The sequence below is a fragment of the Prionailurus bengalensis genome, chromosome A2 (genome assembly GCF_016509475.1).
Source record: "Prionailurus bengalensis isolate Pbe53 chromosome A2, Fcat_Pben_1.1_paternal_pri, whole genome shotgun sequence".
NCBI lineage: Eukaryota > Metazoa > Chordata > Mammalia > Carnivora > Felidae > Prionailurus > Prionailurus bengalensis.
Genome location: NC_057348.1, coordinates 105,167,147 through 105,181,340, shown reverse-complemented (window position 1 = coordinate 105,181,340; position 14,194 = coordinate 105,167,147). Strand labels below are relative to the sequence as shown.

General features: G+C 40.0%; 1 protein-coding gene across 6 annotated transcripts; it reads right to left on the bottom strand.

Moving 5' to 3' along the window:
- Positions 1–11,295: 11,295 nt before the first annotated feature.
- ARL4A (ADP ribosylation factor like GTPase 4A) lies at positions 11,296–13,989 on the bottom strand. Of its 6 annotated transcripts, none has more exons than XM_043588991.1 (2): positions 13,509–13,989; positions 11,296–12,303 (listed from the first exon to the last, which is right to left on the bottom strand). In XM_043588991.1, exon 2 carries the CDS (start codon positions 12,215–12,217, stop codon positions 11,615–11,617), a length of 603 nt encoding a protein of 200 aa, XP_043444926.1. In that variant the 5' UTR covers positions 12,218–12,303; positions 13,509–13,989; the 3' UTR covers positions 11,296–11,614. The 6 variants fall into 6 exon arrangements, with proteins under 6 accessions (XP_043444926.1, XP_043444925.1, XP_043444927.1 ...); XM_043588990.1 differs by having other exon boundaries at positions 11,296–12,306; positions 13,509–13,988; XM_043588992.1 differs by having other exon boundaries at positions 13,500–13,953.
- Positions 13,990–14,194: the final 205 nt, after the last annotated feature.

Below are 14,194 nucleotides of genomic sequence, written 5' to 3'. Positions count from 1 at the left end.
GCTAAGCTCTTCACAACGATGTTATACCTTCTCTCAGAGAGCTTTACAACTCATCACTGCCATTTCACTCTAACTTCTTCTGTTCTATCAGATCTGAAATTCTAATATTTCAAATTCAGGGGTTTAAAAATAGTCACTCCAGGATATACAGGAATCCAGTTATTGTTCAAAATATGTGAGCTAGACACACATGATATCAAGAATCTAGGATGTATTTGAGATGGAGTTGAAACTTTAATCCAATAAGTATAAATGGCACATATTAGGGCATAGATTAATGAGTAGAATGTTATTAGCAATTTCATTTTAAGAAAAAATGACTGCCTCCTTTAAGAAAAAAGCACTGCCTCCCTACACCCCCCCCCAATCTATGCCCAGGCTTATAGACATACATGTAGCCCAATATATGAGGAAATAAGTGATTTAAGCACTTGATATATCTAAAAATACCTCAAAAATAAGAATACCAAAGTACCTAGGAAATACCAAATTAAAGATAGAATCTGTAGTCCAGGAAACAAATTTCTCTGATCCTTTAAAAAAAAAATATATATATATATATATATATGTGTGTGTGTGTGTGTGTGTATATACATATACGATTATATAATAAAAATTGCCAAGTACTATTTTCTTTTTTACACATTCATTTATTTATTCTAAAGGCAGGGCGGGAGGAGAGGGGTGGAGAATCCCAAGCAGGGTCTGCACTGTCAGCTCAGAGCCCGAGGTGGGGCTCAACTTAGGGCTTCAACTCATGAACATGTGAGATCATGACCTGAGCTGAAACTAAGAGTTGGACGCTTAATCGACTGGGCCCTAGCAAAGCACTAAATTTAATATCTTCATGCTTTCTAAAATTCTCATGCATCTGTGTATATATATGTGTGTGTTATGTGTGTGTATGTGAAATAATATTAAATGTTTGTATATAAATAGAAAGGATTCCTATTCTAAAATATTATTAACAATTGTATAGGCCATTGTTAAATATCTCGGAAAAAAAAATCTCTGAACATCTTTGAAAAGAAGTTTCGGTCCAAGCAACTTTGATGTCAGTGAGCATGAACAGCGATAAGTGTTAACATTTTCTTATTGTTTAAATTTTAACTAAGTTTTTTCTGCAGCAGCAACAGACAAATGCTGCTACATTTGGAGTAAATACAGTCTGAGTAGAATACAACTGGGTTACAGAATAATAGCTCTACCTTCTGAAATTCAAGAAGCCTGCGTTCAACCTGTAGCTCCATCTGAACAAGTTCTTTAACCACCTTAAGCCACTTTGCTCTTCTATAAAAGTGACTATTAAAACTACCTACTTAAGTAAAAGGATTCTGGAGCTATTTTTAGGTTCCAAATCTAGACATAAAAGAAACAGGATCTCAGGGAAAAGAATCTAACCTTGATATGCTTGCTGCATGGCCTTCAGGGACTGAGAGAGTAAGATAAAGCAATACTCAAGCCAGTAACTAGACTTTAGATCAGGATGATAACAGTAGAAATGGAGATAAAAGGCAACTTTAGAGACATTTTAAGGGAAGGGATGACAAAATAAATAATTTTAAATATCATCCTAACAATAGGAATCCGATTATGTCAAATCCTTGAAGCTCTTTAATAAGTTCCTAGAGCTTTTAGAATATTTCTTTTAATTTCCTTCAGACCAAGCTACTACTTAATAGAAACTAGAAAAGCTAGACAATTGGTGTTTTTAAGTCTATCTGAAGGGAAAAGAGAGCTGCAGAGACACTGGGGATTTAGGGGAAGGAGCCAAAAGAAAAAAGAAGCCCAGAGAGATGAACCCTTGCTTAGCTGCCAGCAACAAAAGTAAATTCTTTCTGGAGAATGACATGCTGTAGAGCCTCAAATATCACTAAAATTTTATTTACGATGTATGGTAATCAGAAGATAAACAAAAATATAATAGGGCAAAATTTAATTAAAAAATGGAAGACAAACAAGACTCACAGATAACCAGATGTTGGTGTTATGTGACAGGCACGAATTGAGGAAACTATAAATCCCAACCAAAAGAGACACAAATAAAACCACCCCTAGACATATAGTCAAATTGTAAAACACCGAGAAAAATCTTATAAGGGGCCAGAGCATAAAAGACATACTACTCTCATGTAAGCGCGCGCACACACACACACACACACACACACACACACACACAAATGATACTAACAGCTGACCTCCTGATAAGAAGACAACAAAATGACATACTTTCAAGTGTCGAAAACGATAACAAAACCCACTTAAAACTCTATGCACGGTAAAAGTACCCTTTAAAAATAAAAGCAAAATAAGTATTTTCAGAAACCAAATATGGAAGGATTTGTTGTCACTGGATCATACTAGAGAAAATAGTAAAAGAGTTTCTTCGGGCAGAAGGAAAATTATCCCGGATTATACCTCAAGGGATTCAAGAAAAAGTAGAGAGCAAAAAGAATACGTAGGCAATAAATAAATAATTGTGTCTTAGAAGATCTCCAATGTGTATAAAATATATGACACTAATACCCTCTTTACCACAAAGGAAGTAAATGCAGTTAAAAGTGCTTTATGTTTTTCATATTTGCCCAAAAAGTAGAAATGGCAAAAGTGCTAATTTATATTCAACCTCCCTAAATCAAGGATGTATGTGGTAATTATGACAACAAAAAAAGGTCAGTAGAAAATTTTATAAGTTAATAAAAAAAAAGAATAATACTCAACAAATCAAAAAAGAAAAAGACATTTTAGAAAAACAGAAATAGTCAAACAAATGAAAAATATTATCGCGGATTTAAACACAGATAACACTAATATGTATTTAAATATATAAAGACTGAATAAGGGACACCTCGGTGGCTCAGCGGGTTGAGTGTCCAACTTTGGCTCAGGTCATGATCTCACAGTTCCTGAGTTCGAGCCCAGCATCACACTCTGTGCTGACAGCTCAGAGCCCGGAGCCTGCTTCGGATTCTGTGTCTCCCTCTCTCTCTGTCCCTCCCCCACTAAAGCTCCGTGTCTCTCTGTCTCTCAAAAACAAATAAATGTTGGGGCGCCTGGGTGGCGCAGTCGGTTAAGCGTCCGACTTCAGCCAGGTCACGATCTCGCGGTCCGTGAGTTCGAGCCCCGCATCAGGCTCTGGGCTGATGGCTCAGAGCCTGGAGCCTGTTTCCAATTCTGTGTCTCCCTCTCTCTCTGCCCCTCCCCCGTTCATGCTCTGTCTCTCTCTGTCCCAAAAATAAATAAACATTGAAAAAAAAAATTTAAAAACAAATAAATGTTAAAGACAAAATAAAAGCAAACTAAATAGTCTCACTAAAACACAGTTGTCAAACTACATAAAAAGTCTTACCCCGATCTTTCAACTTCATGTCCTGCCATTTTCTCCTTTTCTCACTAGTTCTGACCCTACTAGTCTACTCTCAGTTCTCAACTCAATTTAGTGATTGTCAGAGTCAAGGCCTTTGCATGGAAAGGCCCTCTGCCTGAAATGCTTTTCCCTCTAGTCTCTCCATAGCTCTTTGGATAGATCAGAAAAATCTTCCCAAACGACTCTATCAACAGTCAGCCCCTCCTGTTGTTGTCCTTCCTCTGCCCTTTAAGTGGTGAGTATGTGCACGTGCCATGTAGCATTTTAAGCGTGAAGGATACAACAATGGATAAATTCCTTACCCTGCTGGAGCTTACTTTCTAGTGCAGAAGATAGACACAGTACCCATCTCTGGTTTTGCTCACTGCTGTATCCCAAACACCTGGCAGCACGAGGCAGTCATTCAAATACTTCTTGAGTGAATGTTTGATGTATGTGCCAGAATCATACCAGATGACTTACAAGTCTTTCACAATACAACCCTGTAAGAGAGGGAGTATCACCATTTTAAGGTGAGAAGGCTGCAACTCAGGGAAATTAAGTAACTTGCGTTCAGTCACATAGCTAATATAGGTCAAGATCATGATTTTAACTCTCTGTAAAATTGAAAACAAGCACCAGAGTTTAGCATGGGGTATTGTTGACAGACTGATCCAGCAAGAGGAATGAACCATCTTTGTCCACCAAACTAAAGGACTGAAAGTGTTTGTTTATTTTATTAATCAACTGTGTCAGGGGTTTAGTCTAGGTCATTTGGCAACACCCATTTTATTTAGGTGTTGCAACTATAATACATCTGTGATTTTTCTTTATCAGACCTGGTAGTCCCAAAATAATTGGCCATGATCATGATCATTGAAGCCTGTGATATACAAAGTTCCCATGAGGATTACAGAAAAGCAACATTGCAGGCAGGTTAGTATTTTATCTCTAAGTCTCTAACTGGTCTGTAGTTTTTCTGAGATGAGCAGGACTACTTATCAATTTCCAGGATTCCTTCCTCCCCTTAGCATCAACTATATACACAGTCCATGGAAGGAAGAGTGTCTATTCCATATTGCCTTTCCGCTGGGCTTTCTCAGATTTCCCCTAAGCTATCCAATCTGTCTCTGAATCAAAGTTCTCAGTTTGGTTATTTTGACATCAATGTCAAACCAACAGAAAATCACACCTCATGGGGAAAAAAAAAAAGGATCTAAGACAGCCAGGTAAACGTTCAACCAGCCAGTTCTATTTATGATCTCTTTATCTGCCACTAAATGTACCATCCCTCTATCATCCCCAACAAAGCAATGGTTTCTAAATCTAGCCAATGTAGGTGTGTTAAAAAGCTAGCAAGAGTTTGAAAATAAGTTACTGGCTCCATCCTCTAGATACTTGATTCAAAATGTCCCAGGTACAGTCTAGGGAGTTTTAAAAGCTCCTTAAGCCATTCTGTGGTATAGTCAGTTTGGGAAAACGTTGATCCGGGGAACTCCATTTTTCTACTGACCCATTTCAGGGTATCTATAGATAGGTAGATAATGGATTAAGGGGGAAAAGTATTTCTCATTTTAATATTTAAAAAATACATTCACCCACTGGATGCCCATGGTTTCCAATCTTACCTGCTGTTTAGTTATTCCATTTCTGCATTAAAAAGGAAACATGACTATTCATATTCATGTTGACAGAACATACAGCAGCGATAGAAAGACAAGATTAAGTCCTTTTTCAACCAGACTGTTCCATAGCAGATGTCTTCCAGTGCAAAAAAAAACTTTTCAAAATTTTAAAGTCATTGGGGAAATCTAAACATTGAACAGATATTTGATTATTTTGAAAAAGTATTTTTTTTACATGTGATGATATTGAGATTATTTTTAAGAAGAGTGCCTATCCTGGGTGTTATATGTGAGTGATGAATCACTAAATTCTACTCCTGAACCAGTACTGCACTATATATTAACAAGAACTTAAATAAAAACTTGAAATTAAAAAAAAACCAGTGCTTATCTTTTAGAGACATAAACTATTTATAAATAAAATGTTATTTTTAGGACTTCAAAATAGTACAGGGGAGAGAGGAGAAGGTCACAGAGAAGGAGGTGGATGGAATACAGAGTAAACGAGATTGGCCAAAAATTGATAATTACTGAAACTAGATGAGAGACACTTGGGTGTTCATTATGCTATTCTACTTTTATGTAAGTTTGAGATTTGTCATAATAAAAGGTTAAGATTTTTATTTAAAACTAGAGCATCATTGGGGCACCTGGGTGGCTCAGTCGGTTAAGCGTCCGACTTCGGCTCAGGTCATGATCTCACAGTTCATGGGTTCAAGCCCCAGATCGGGCTCTGTGGTGACAGCTCAGAGCCCAGAGCCTGCTTCGGATTCTGTGTCTCCCTCTCTCTCTGTTCCTCCCCCACTCATGCTGTCTCTCTCTCTCCTTCAAAAATAAATAAAAACATTAAAATAAATAAACACTAAAAAAATTTTAAAAAATAAAACAAAACTAGAGCATCATTGAAATGAATCAACCTCACAGTCTCTCTTCAACCACCCATTATTATTATTATTATTAATTGTTTATTTATATTTGAGAGAGAGAGAGAGAGAGAGAGAGAGAGAGAGAGAGAGAGAGAGAGAGAGCACAAAGCAGGGGAGGGGCAGAGGAGACAGAGTCTGACGCAGGATCAAGGCTGAACCCAGGAGCAGGAAGATCTTGACCTGAGCGGAAGTCTGACGCTTAACCGACTGAACCACACAGGGACCCCTAAATTTCTTTTTAATGTTTATTTTTTTTGAGAGAAAGAGACACAATGGAATAGGGGTAGGGGCAGAGAGAAGGAGACACAGAATCTGAAGCAGGCTCCAGGCTCTGAGCTGTCAGCACAGAGCCCAAGGCAGGGCTCTAACTCAGGAACTGTGAGATCATGACCTGAGCCAAAGTGGGACACTCAACCCGCTGAGCCACCCAGGCGCCACAACCACTCATTTTGAGGATGCTATACATCTTAGCACACAGTTCACAAAGCTCCTTTCCCTTATGTATATGTATAAAATAAAAGATATGTTTCTGCTGGCATGATTAAAGTTTATTCAACTAGGTTTTATTGGATGACTACTTTAAGTCAAACATCATGCTTCTGAAAAAGCATGGTTAAAAAAGGTCTAAATCTTATGGTATTGAAATTTATCTTAATTCAACTTTTTTAGCATGATAAATGCCTGGGTTTTCTGTTAACTCAATGGTTAACTTTAGTGAAGCTCAGAATCACCTGCTGGGCTTATGAGAGCACAGACTGCTGGGCCCAAACCCAAACTTTTACTGGAATAGAGCCTAAGAATTTGCATTTCTAACAAGTTTCTTGGTAATGCTAATACTTCTGTTCCAGGAACCATACTTTGAGAACCCATACCAGTTTCACTCATTTAGAAGACATAAATACAGCACACACACACACACACACACACACACACACACACACACACAAAGATGCATTACCTGAGTTAGTCTTCAAACAGGAAGGAAAGGGGTGGGTACAATGGTCCAGATAATACTTCTATTTTGGCACTGCTTTAATTTCTTCCTTATTACAGACTCACAGAAGAGAGGGCCAAAAAAAGTATAGGTTTATTTTGGCTAATAACCCAGGATTTTCTACTCAATTTCTTTATAACCCAATGCCTAATATGGGTAATCTCAACTTGAACAAAACATAAGCAGAACACATAAAAACATGACCCCAAACTGAAATTAGAAAATAACACAGCACGCACATCTGTCCGTCATCATCCACCAGACATGCCCACAAATATTAAGTTTCCATACAAGTTTCAGCATACAAATCCCTACTCATCACTAGATAAAATTTACAAATTAATAACGATCTTGAGATATTTTGAACCACAATGTACACAGTTCCAGATTTTTAATTTCTGCGGTGTTCTATTTTGATTTATGTCTATCCCAAAAAATAACCATGATTTTAATTTTGTTTATTACTGGGGAAGGTGAGATTATATTTGCTAAGTTGACTGGTGCTTTAGAAATTTAAGGAAATGATGTGGATTTCAAGAGAATTCACTATGTTTAGTCTTACCCAGGCTCCACTAACCTCCCATTCTGTGCCATACTGCAGGAGTGCTAAGAAAAACAAATTAGGAGCTTTCTGTGTCACATTCCTCTCCCGAATAGGTTTTAAGTACATTTGTCAGAAAATATCCTGGCTATTAACAGGTATCCATTCAATGTTTACCATGTGTCAGGTATTCATTCGTTGTTTATTTAATCCTTTTAGTCAATTAAACCCAAATAGTAGGTATATGCTCATTTTACCAGTGAAGAAACTAAGGCTGAGGGCGAATAAATTGTCCAAAATGAAACTAGTAAATCGTGTATCTAAGAATCAAATCTGAATTTCTACAATCATTATCAACTGCCTCTCAACACCTAGTGATCCATACTGGTTAACAGTAATAGCTACCATTTATTGAGTTCTTATGAAATAAAAAGCTAAATAGCTGACATTATTTCACTCAATTCTCTCAAAATTCTCTGTGACAGTCTTTATTTTACCAGGAGGGTACTCACATCATGAGAAGTTTCAAAGAACTTGCCAAAAGGTTACAAGTATATAGTGGGAGAGCTGGGATTTGAACCCTCACCTGACTCTAAAGCTCCACTAGCCTCCCATGTAGTTATTCCTACAGTTCTATCTTGTGTACATACTTCAGCTGTGGTTCAGACTATTATCTCTATCACATATGTTAATACTAATTTTATGATTATTAGTTTTAGCATGCTACATTCGTTCAAATTAAGCTTTAAATACCCATCTTCGGGGTGCCAGGGTGGCTCGGTCGGTTGAGTGACCGACTTCGGCTCAGGTCACGATCTCACGGTTTGTGAGTTCAAGCCCCGCGTCAGTCTCTGAGCTGACGGCTCAGAGCCTGGAGGCTGCTTCTGATTCTGTGTCTCCCTCTCTCTCTCTGCCCCTCCCCCACTCATGCTCTGTCTCTCTCTCTGTCTCAGAAATAAATATTAAAAAAAAAAAAATTTTTAATAAAAATAAAAAAAAATAAATACCCATCTTCCATGAAATTTATAATGAAATTTCACCTCTAAATTAGGATGCCCTCACTTTACTTTTGGCTGATTCTTCGAAACGAAGTGTACACTTAATATTCTAAATCTTTTATCATGGTGAAATATATACTATATTTACTATCTTTAACAATTTTTGGATGCGTAACTCGGTGGCATTAAGTACACTCACAATGTTACACAAGCATTACCACTATCCATGTAAGAATCTTCTGCTAAATTGAAACCTTAAATGTAAAATTCCAACTTGAGACGATGCTATATTCAAAGTTCCAAGTTGTATTAACTAAATGCTGAGTGTTACATCACCAAAAGTTAAAAAAACAAACAAACATTTTTTGTGTCTTTTGCTATCACTTAAGAAACCATTGTGCTTACATTACTGATGAAATTGTTGTATTAAATAGAACCCCCGAAAACACTCTACCTAAGACCTCTCTCCAGGTCAATATGAATAATTAACCAAACACCGTTTAAGTGTCAAATGGCTTGTACAACAAAAACATTCTATGTCTTTCCCTCTGCTCAGAAACCATCAAGCTTCTACATGCTAGTCATTTTCTCTACATACATTTATTTTTCCAGTAGCTTCACTTTTCAACTTCCAAGGCTTCATTCATTTTTCCATGACTCTTAGTAAACCTATGGTGGCTACATAAACTACACAACTCTTTTTTTTTCCCCCTAAATGCTTATAATCCATTTAGGAATTACCCTAAACTTTTTTATATTTAACTTTTTTTGATAGTAATTTGCATTTAGAATCATCCAGTCCTTAATGTTTGGTATTAAACCAAGTAACCTTAAATATAAGAAAATATTTTAGAAATATACTTGAGAAAAGTTGTACCTTAATAAAAAACTGGATATAAGAGCATTGTCTAAACTCTTGGGGTGTATTGTGGGAAGATTCCTACCATCCCATCATCCTATGGTATTAATAGCTAGAAAAGGTGCTGGGGAACTTCAACTTAGCAAAATGGAAAACATTACAACCAGTTTTGGAGCTGAAAATGTATTTCATAAATAAAAGCTAGTATAGTGTTGTCGCTATTTTGTTGTTCAGTTGTGCACTAAATATGAAATGCTTCGATAACATGAATTTGCTTATCAAATTCTTAGGCTACAAAATAAGGGTCAGCACGCCTAAACTTTCAAGTGATCGTTAAAACAGTACAATTTCATACAGCAAGTATATACAAAGTACCGGAAGGCTAAAAATCTAAAGCCATTCCCTGTTTTTGTTTTGTTTTGTTTTTTTCAGCAAGCTTTATTAATCCATCACGGATCTAGTGATGTTTAGAGTATATCATGATTTCATTCAGAGAAAGGAAAAAAAAAAAGGTTCTCCCAGACAACAGTCTTTGGTGTCTCTGCCACACTTCAGGGAAATAAAACTACTTTAGGACTCTGTAACTCAGCTGTCAGGGTTGTTTTTACACACCTCATGAAAAGCTTCAGCAAATGGAAATACATTAAAACTCAAACACTGTTCTCCTAGTGCCTCCAGTACTTTATTCGTAGTTATTATCCACGTTTTTATAAATATAAACATTCTAAGTGAATGTCACTAGTGCAGGTACATTTAACAACGAGAGCTCCACAGGAAGCTACTTTATTTCGTGTGTAACAAGGATCGAGGTTCCGGAAACCTAACTGTACCACTAAAAACAAAACCAACCCCCAAAACAGAAAACCAAATCCAAATAAAAGCCTGTTAGCAAAGTGCAGTCCTTTTGGTTATCTTCGGAACAAACAGCTGTTGGCTTTACACGTAGAAATTATGTAGATTTGCTAATATACGATCACTGGAAATAAGTCCTTGCTTGTAGGTAAGAATCAGGTAGAGGGTTTTCCTCCTTTTAATTTAGAGGGTTTTTTGGATTCCAGTGTAAACAGCACCAGCGAATTTTCATAAAACATAGCTTTGCTACTTTCTCCTTCATTTTCTAGAACCGTAATTTTTATCAGCAGTACTGTTTCATTTCTTCCTACCTTATAATCAGGACTTTACTGCCCACATAACGCTGCTTGGATTGTAAACAAAAAATTAAAGCTCAGAGCACTTATAGGATACCTCTTACAGTTTCACTCCACAGTGCATCAGGTGTTGTTTATAAAGCTTTTGCTCCTCTCAAAAGACTACAAAAATATATGAAACCACATCTGTGTTCAGCCAGCGTCAAGAAAACAAATATTTTACAACTGGAATACTTTAGAGACCATGTACTGAAATTACATCCTCTTGACTGAATTCGTCAATTGCTTTCTTCATAAATTCATACATATACCAAGCGTGTGCATTTATGATTAGTCTACATGCCCTAATTTACGATATAAAAAAATTAAGTAACTTATTTTAGGTTCAAGTGAAAGTGCTCCTGACAATAAACTATTTCTACAACAGCCCTAAATCCCCCAAAGGGTGTTTTAAACCTGACCATGGAGAAAGATGCATAGCTACTTCTAAAAAGTAAACAACTACACACCAAAACATGCATTGTCAGGAAAACTAATTCATGCACTTGAATATGCCAATACCTTATTTTTATTATTTTAAGTTAGACCAATTTAAAACATTGCCCAGAATTAAGATAGAGCATTACATCATTTGATTCCAGAAAATGTCAAAATGCATTTGGCCAAAACTTAAAAAAACAAACACTTCCTCCTTATCCCTTACTGGTTGGACCAATGTGATCAATACAACTGTATATATATTAATCTACCTTAACATTTCCATTCATTAGCATTTCATCTTAACATACAGAGCCTTCTATTGTAATTTCCTCGTAAAGGCTTCCCCCCAAAAGATGTAAATACAAAACACTAGGCAGATACTCTTCAAAGTTTTATTTCACTAACTTCAGGTCAAATTTCCACAAGTGTTTTCTGGTCAATTTGCTATCCATGCTTGGCTTCCCAGAATGGTAGTACCAAAAGATTTGTGGGGTAGGGAGAAGAGACCATTTTAAGAAGCACTGCATTTACGCATCTTCCACAAGGCAAAAGAGTTGGGCATCTGATTGTTCAACAAAACAAAGCTTTATCAGCATCCAGGAGGGCAGGCAGGCAAACCAGGCTGTAGACACTCTTCCATTTGTCAAAATCAGACTGGAGAAAACCTACTCCACACAGATAGAAAAGGTATTACCATTCATCTCTTCTTTTTCTGTTGCCGCAACATTTTTCTTCTTTTAATTATCATATCATGTAGTTTCTCAAGTCCTTCCTTCAGTCCATCTCCTATGATTGCACAGGTGGGCTGCAAATGCCAGGGAGTGGAAGAGCTCAGTTCACCCATTGCTAACAATTTCTCAATTTCTGAGAGAGACAATGAGTTCCTCAGGTCTTGCTTGTTAGCAACTATAAGTACAGGGACTCCCTGATTTTCTGATATCCTGGTTATTTTATGAAGTTCAGTTTTGGCTTCTTCCATTCTTTCAACATCAACAGAGTCCACAACAAACACAATGCCATCTGTGCATCTGGTATATGACTTCCACAGTGGCCTTAATTTCTCCTGGCCACCTACATCCCAGAAGTGAAAAGTGACTGTTTTAGAATTTCCCAAGGTTACCTTAATTTTTTCAGTGTTAAATCCTTTGGTAGGTACAGTATTTACAAACTCATTGAACTGCAGCCTGTATAATACAGTTGTCTTTCCAGCACAGTCCAAACCCAAAATAACAATGTGAAAGGACTGAAATGAAGGCAGGCTGGACAGGATAGAAGTCTGGTCTGACAGTCCATTCCCCATTTCCAGGTGCAAATTAGTGTTCCAAATTGAAATGCTTTCTTCTTACTGCTTCAGAATTTCTCTTCCTAGGGGATCCAGCTACAAGACTGCTGAGGGGAAAAATGAATAAGTTATTCTTTGAAATACCGTACTACAACTGTTTTTCTCTCTCCCTTCTTATGTTAAGACGAGGAACTTGAAAATAAAACTTGTTTGAGTAAATAAGCCAAATGAGATCTGAAACGCACGCAAGCCAAGGCAAAAGACAGAATAATCCTTGTGATTCAAATTCTTTCACAGTCATGAAAATTGCAGTAACACGTACTTCTCTACGTCCCTGGGTTCCAAATCTCAAAGACCTCATTCTGAAGATAACCTAATCACCAGTATCTGGTTCGACTTACAATAACCACAGAAGTGCCTTTTTTGGCAGAAAACTCGTAACACGTAATCCTATTTTAGGGATCTAATTCCACGTGCTTAACAGCATACCCAGGGTCACTATTATCCCCCCTTCACGACCCCCCCCCCCCCCCCCCCCCCCCCCCCCCCCCCCCCCCCCCCCCCCCCCCGGCAAACAGCACAGTGCTCTCACCTCCGGAACTGGAGTCTGGATCCAAATAGGAAAGCATTTGTTAGACGTTTTTCACGCACGGGGTTGTAGAGAAAAGCACCCCACGACCGCTCATCTTAGCTCTCCACGCAGCTCTGGCAGTTGCTGCACTAGAAACCGTAGCTTCGGACTCTGACCACGCCCACTCCTCACTGCCCACCCACGAGCCCAAATCCCATTGGTCACCCGCGTCAGCGCGTCCAATACACACACGCCCCAGTGCCCTAATTGGTGAGAATAACTGCCGCTCCCAGTGCGGCCGAGCTGGGCTATCCCTCGGTCCACAGGCACCACCTGTTGCCCTTAAGTTAGAAAACAAGGCGCCCACGGAGGAAGCCGAGTGGCCCCTGCAGGTGACAAGGAGCCTCGACCGGCCGGTCAGGTCGCTGCCAGACACCTCGTTCCGCCCGCTCTGGCGCACCTGCAGCGCGGCCGGCGAACGCCGGGCCAGGGCTCCCACATCCGGGACCCACGATCACCGGCGGCGCGTTAACCCTTCGTCCGCTGGCGAAAGGTGCTCGCCGAGGCCGTGCTAACCCCCAGGCGTGAATGATTCGATATGCGGCTCCCGCACGGGCAGGGTCACTGTCCCACGAGCACGATCCCTATACCTCGCCCCTCCGCACCCGGCCGCCTCCTCTCCCTCGGCAGGGCGTGGCCACACCAGCTGCCCGCCCCGCTGCGGCTCACCTGACTCACCGTCTTTCCTGGTCTGGACCCAGCGTCGCTCACAGCCGCTCGGGAGCGCGCTGCTACCTGTCGGAAGGCACCAGTGAGGCCCCGTTGGTGGCCGAGGGTGATACGCGGCTTCTAGGGGCGCCCGGCTGGCGCCGTGCGCCAGGCCTCCTAACGGTGCCCGGCCGATCCCTCAGCTCAGCAGCCGCGGCCCCGCCCCCCTTCAGCGCGCACCCGGGAGCTGGCCATTGGGGGGCGTGCGGGAGCCCGGTCTCCTAGCAACGGCAAAACAAGGTCACGTTCGAACTGGCCTAACCCGGACCCGCCACAGGCGAGGTCGGGCGGAGCTTCCGGCTTCAGCTTCCAGAGCAGTTGCTGTCTCCGACGCTTTCTCTAGCCGGCGGGTGGCTTGAGACAGTTCCCGGCGGGTCCCACCCTGCACCGCCTATCCTCCGGGCGCCGTACGGTGTCCTCTGGGCGGTGGCCGGTGACGTACCGTCAGAGATTTCAGAAGATCCCGGACGGGCGGGCCCCTTATATAACGGGATGACGTGGGCGTGCCTCAGTAGCTGGCCTGAACGTCTGGGGCAGAATGGTGTCTGAAACTCATCATCCTTTTGCAAAGCAAATAAATTCCCTCTCTCCCACACGACCCTAGCAACATCCCCGTGAGGTAGAAATATCCCGGTTTCACAAATGAGGAAATAAAC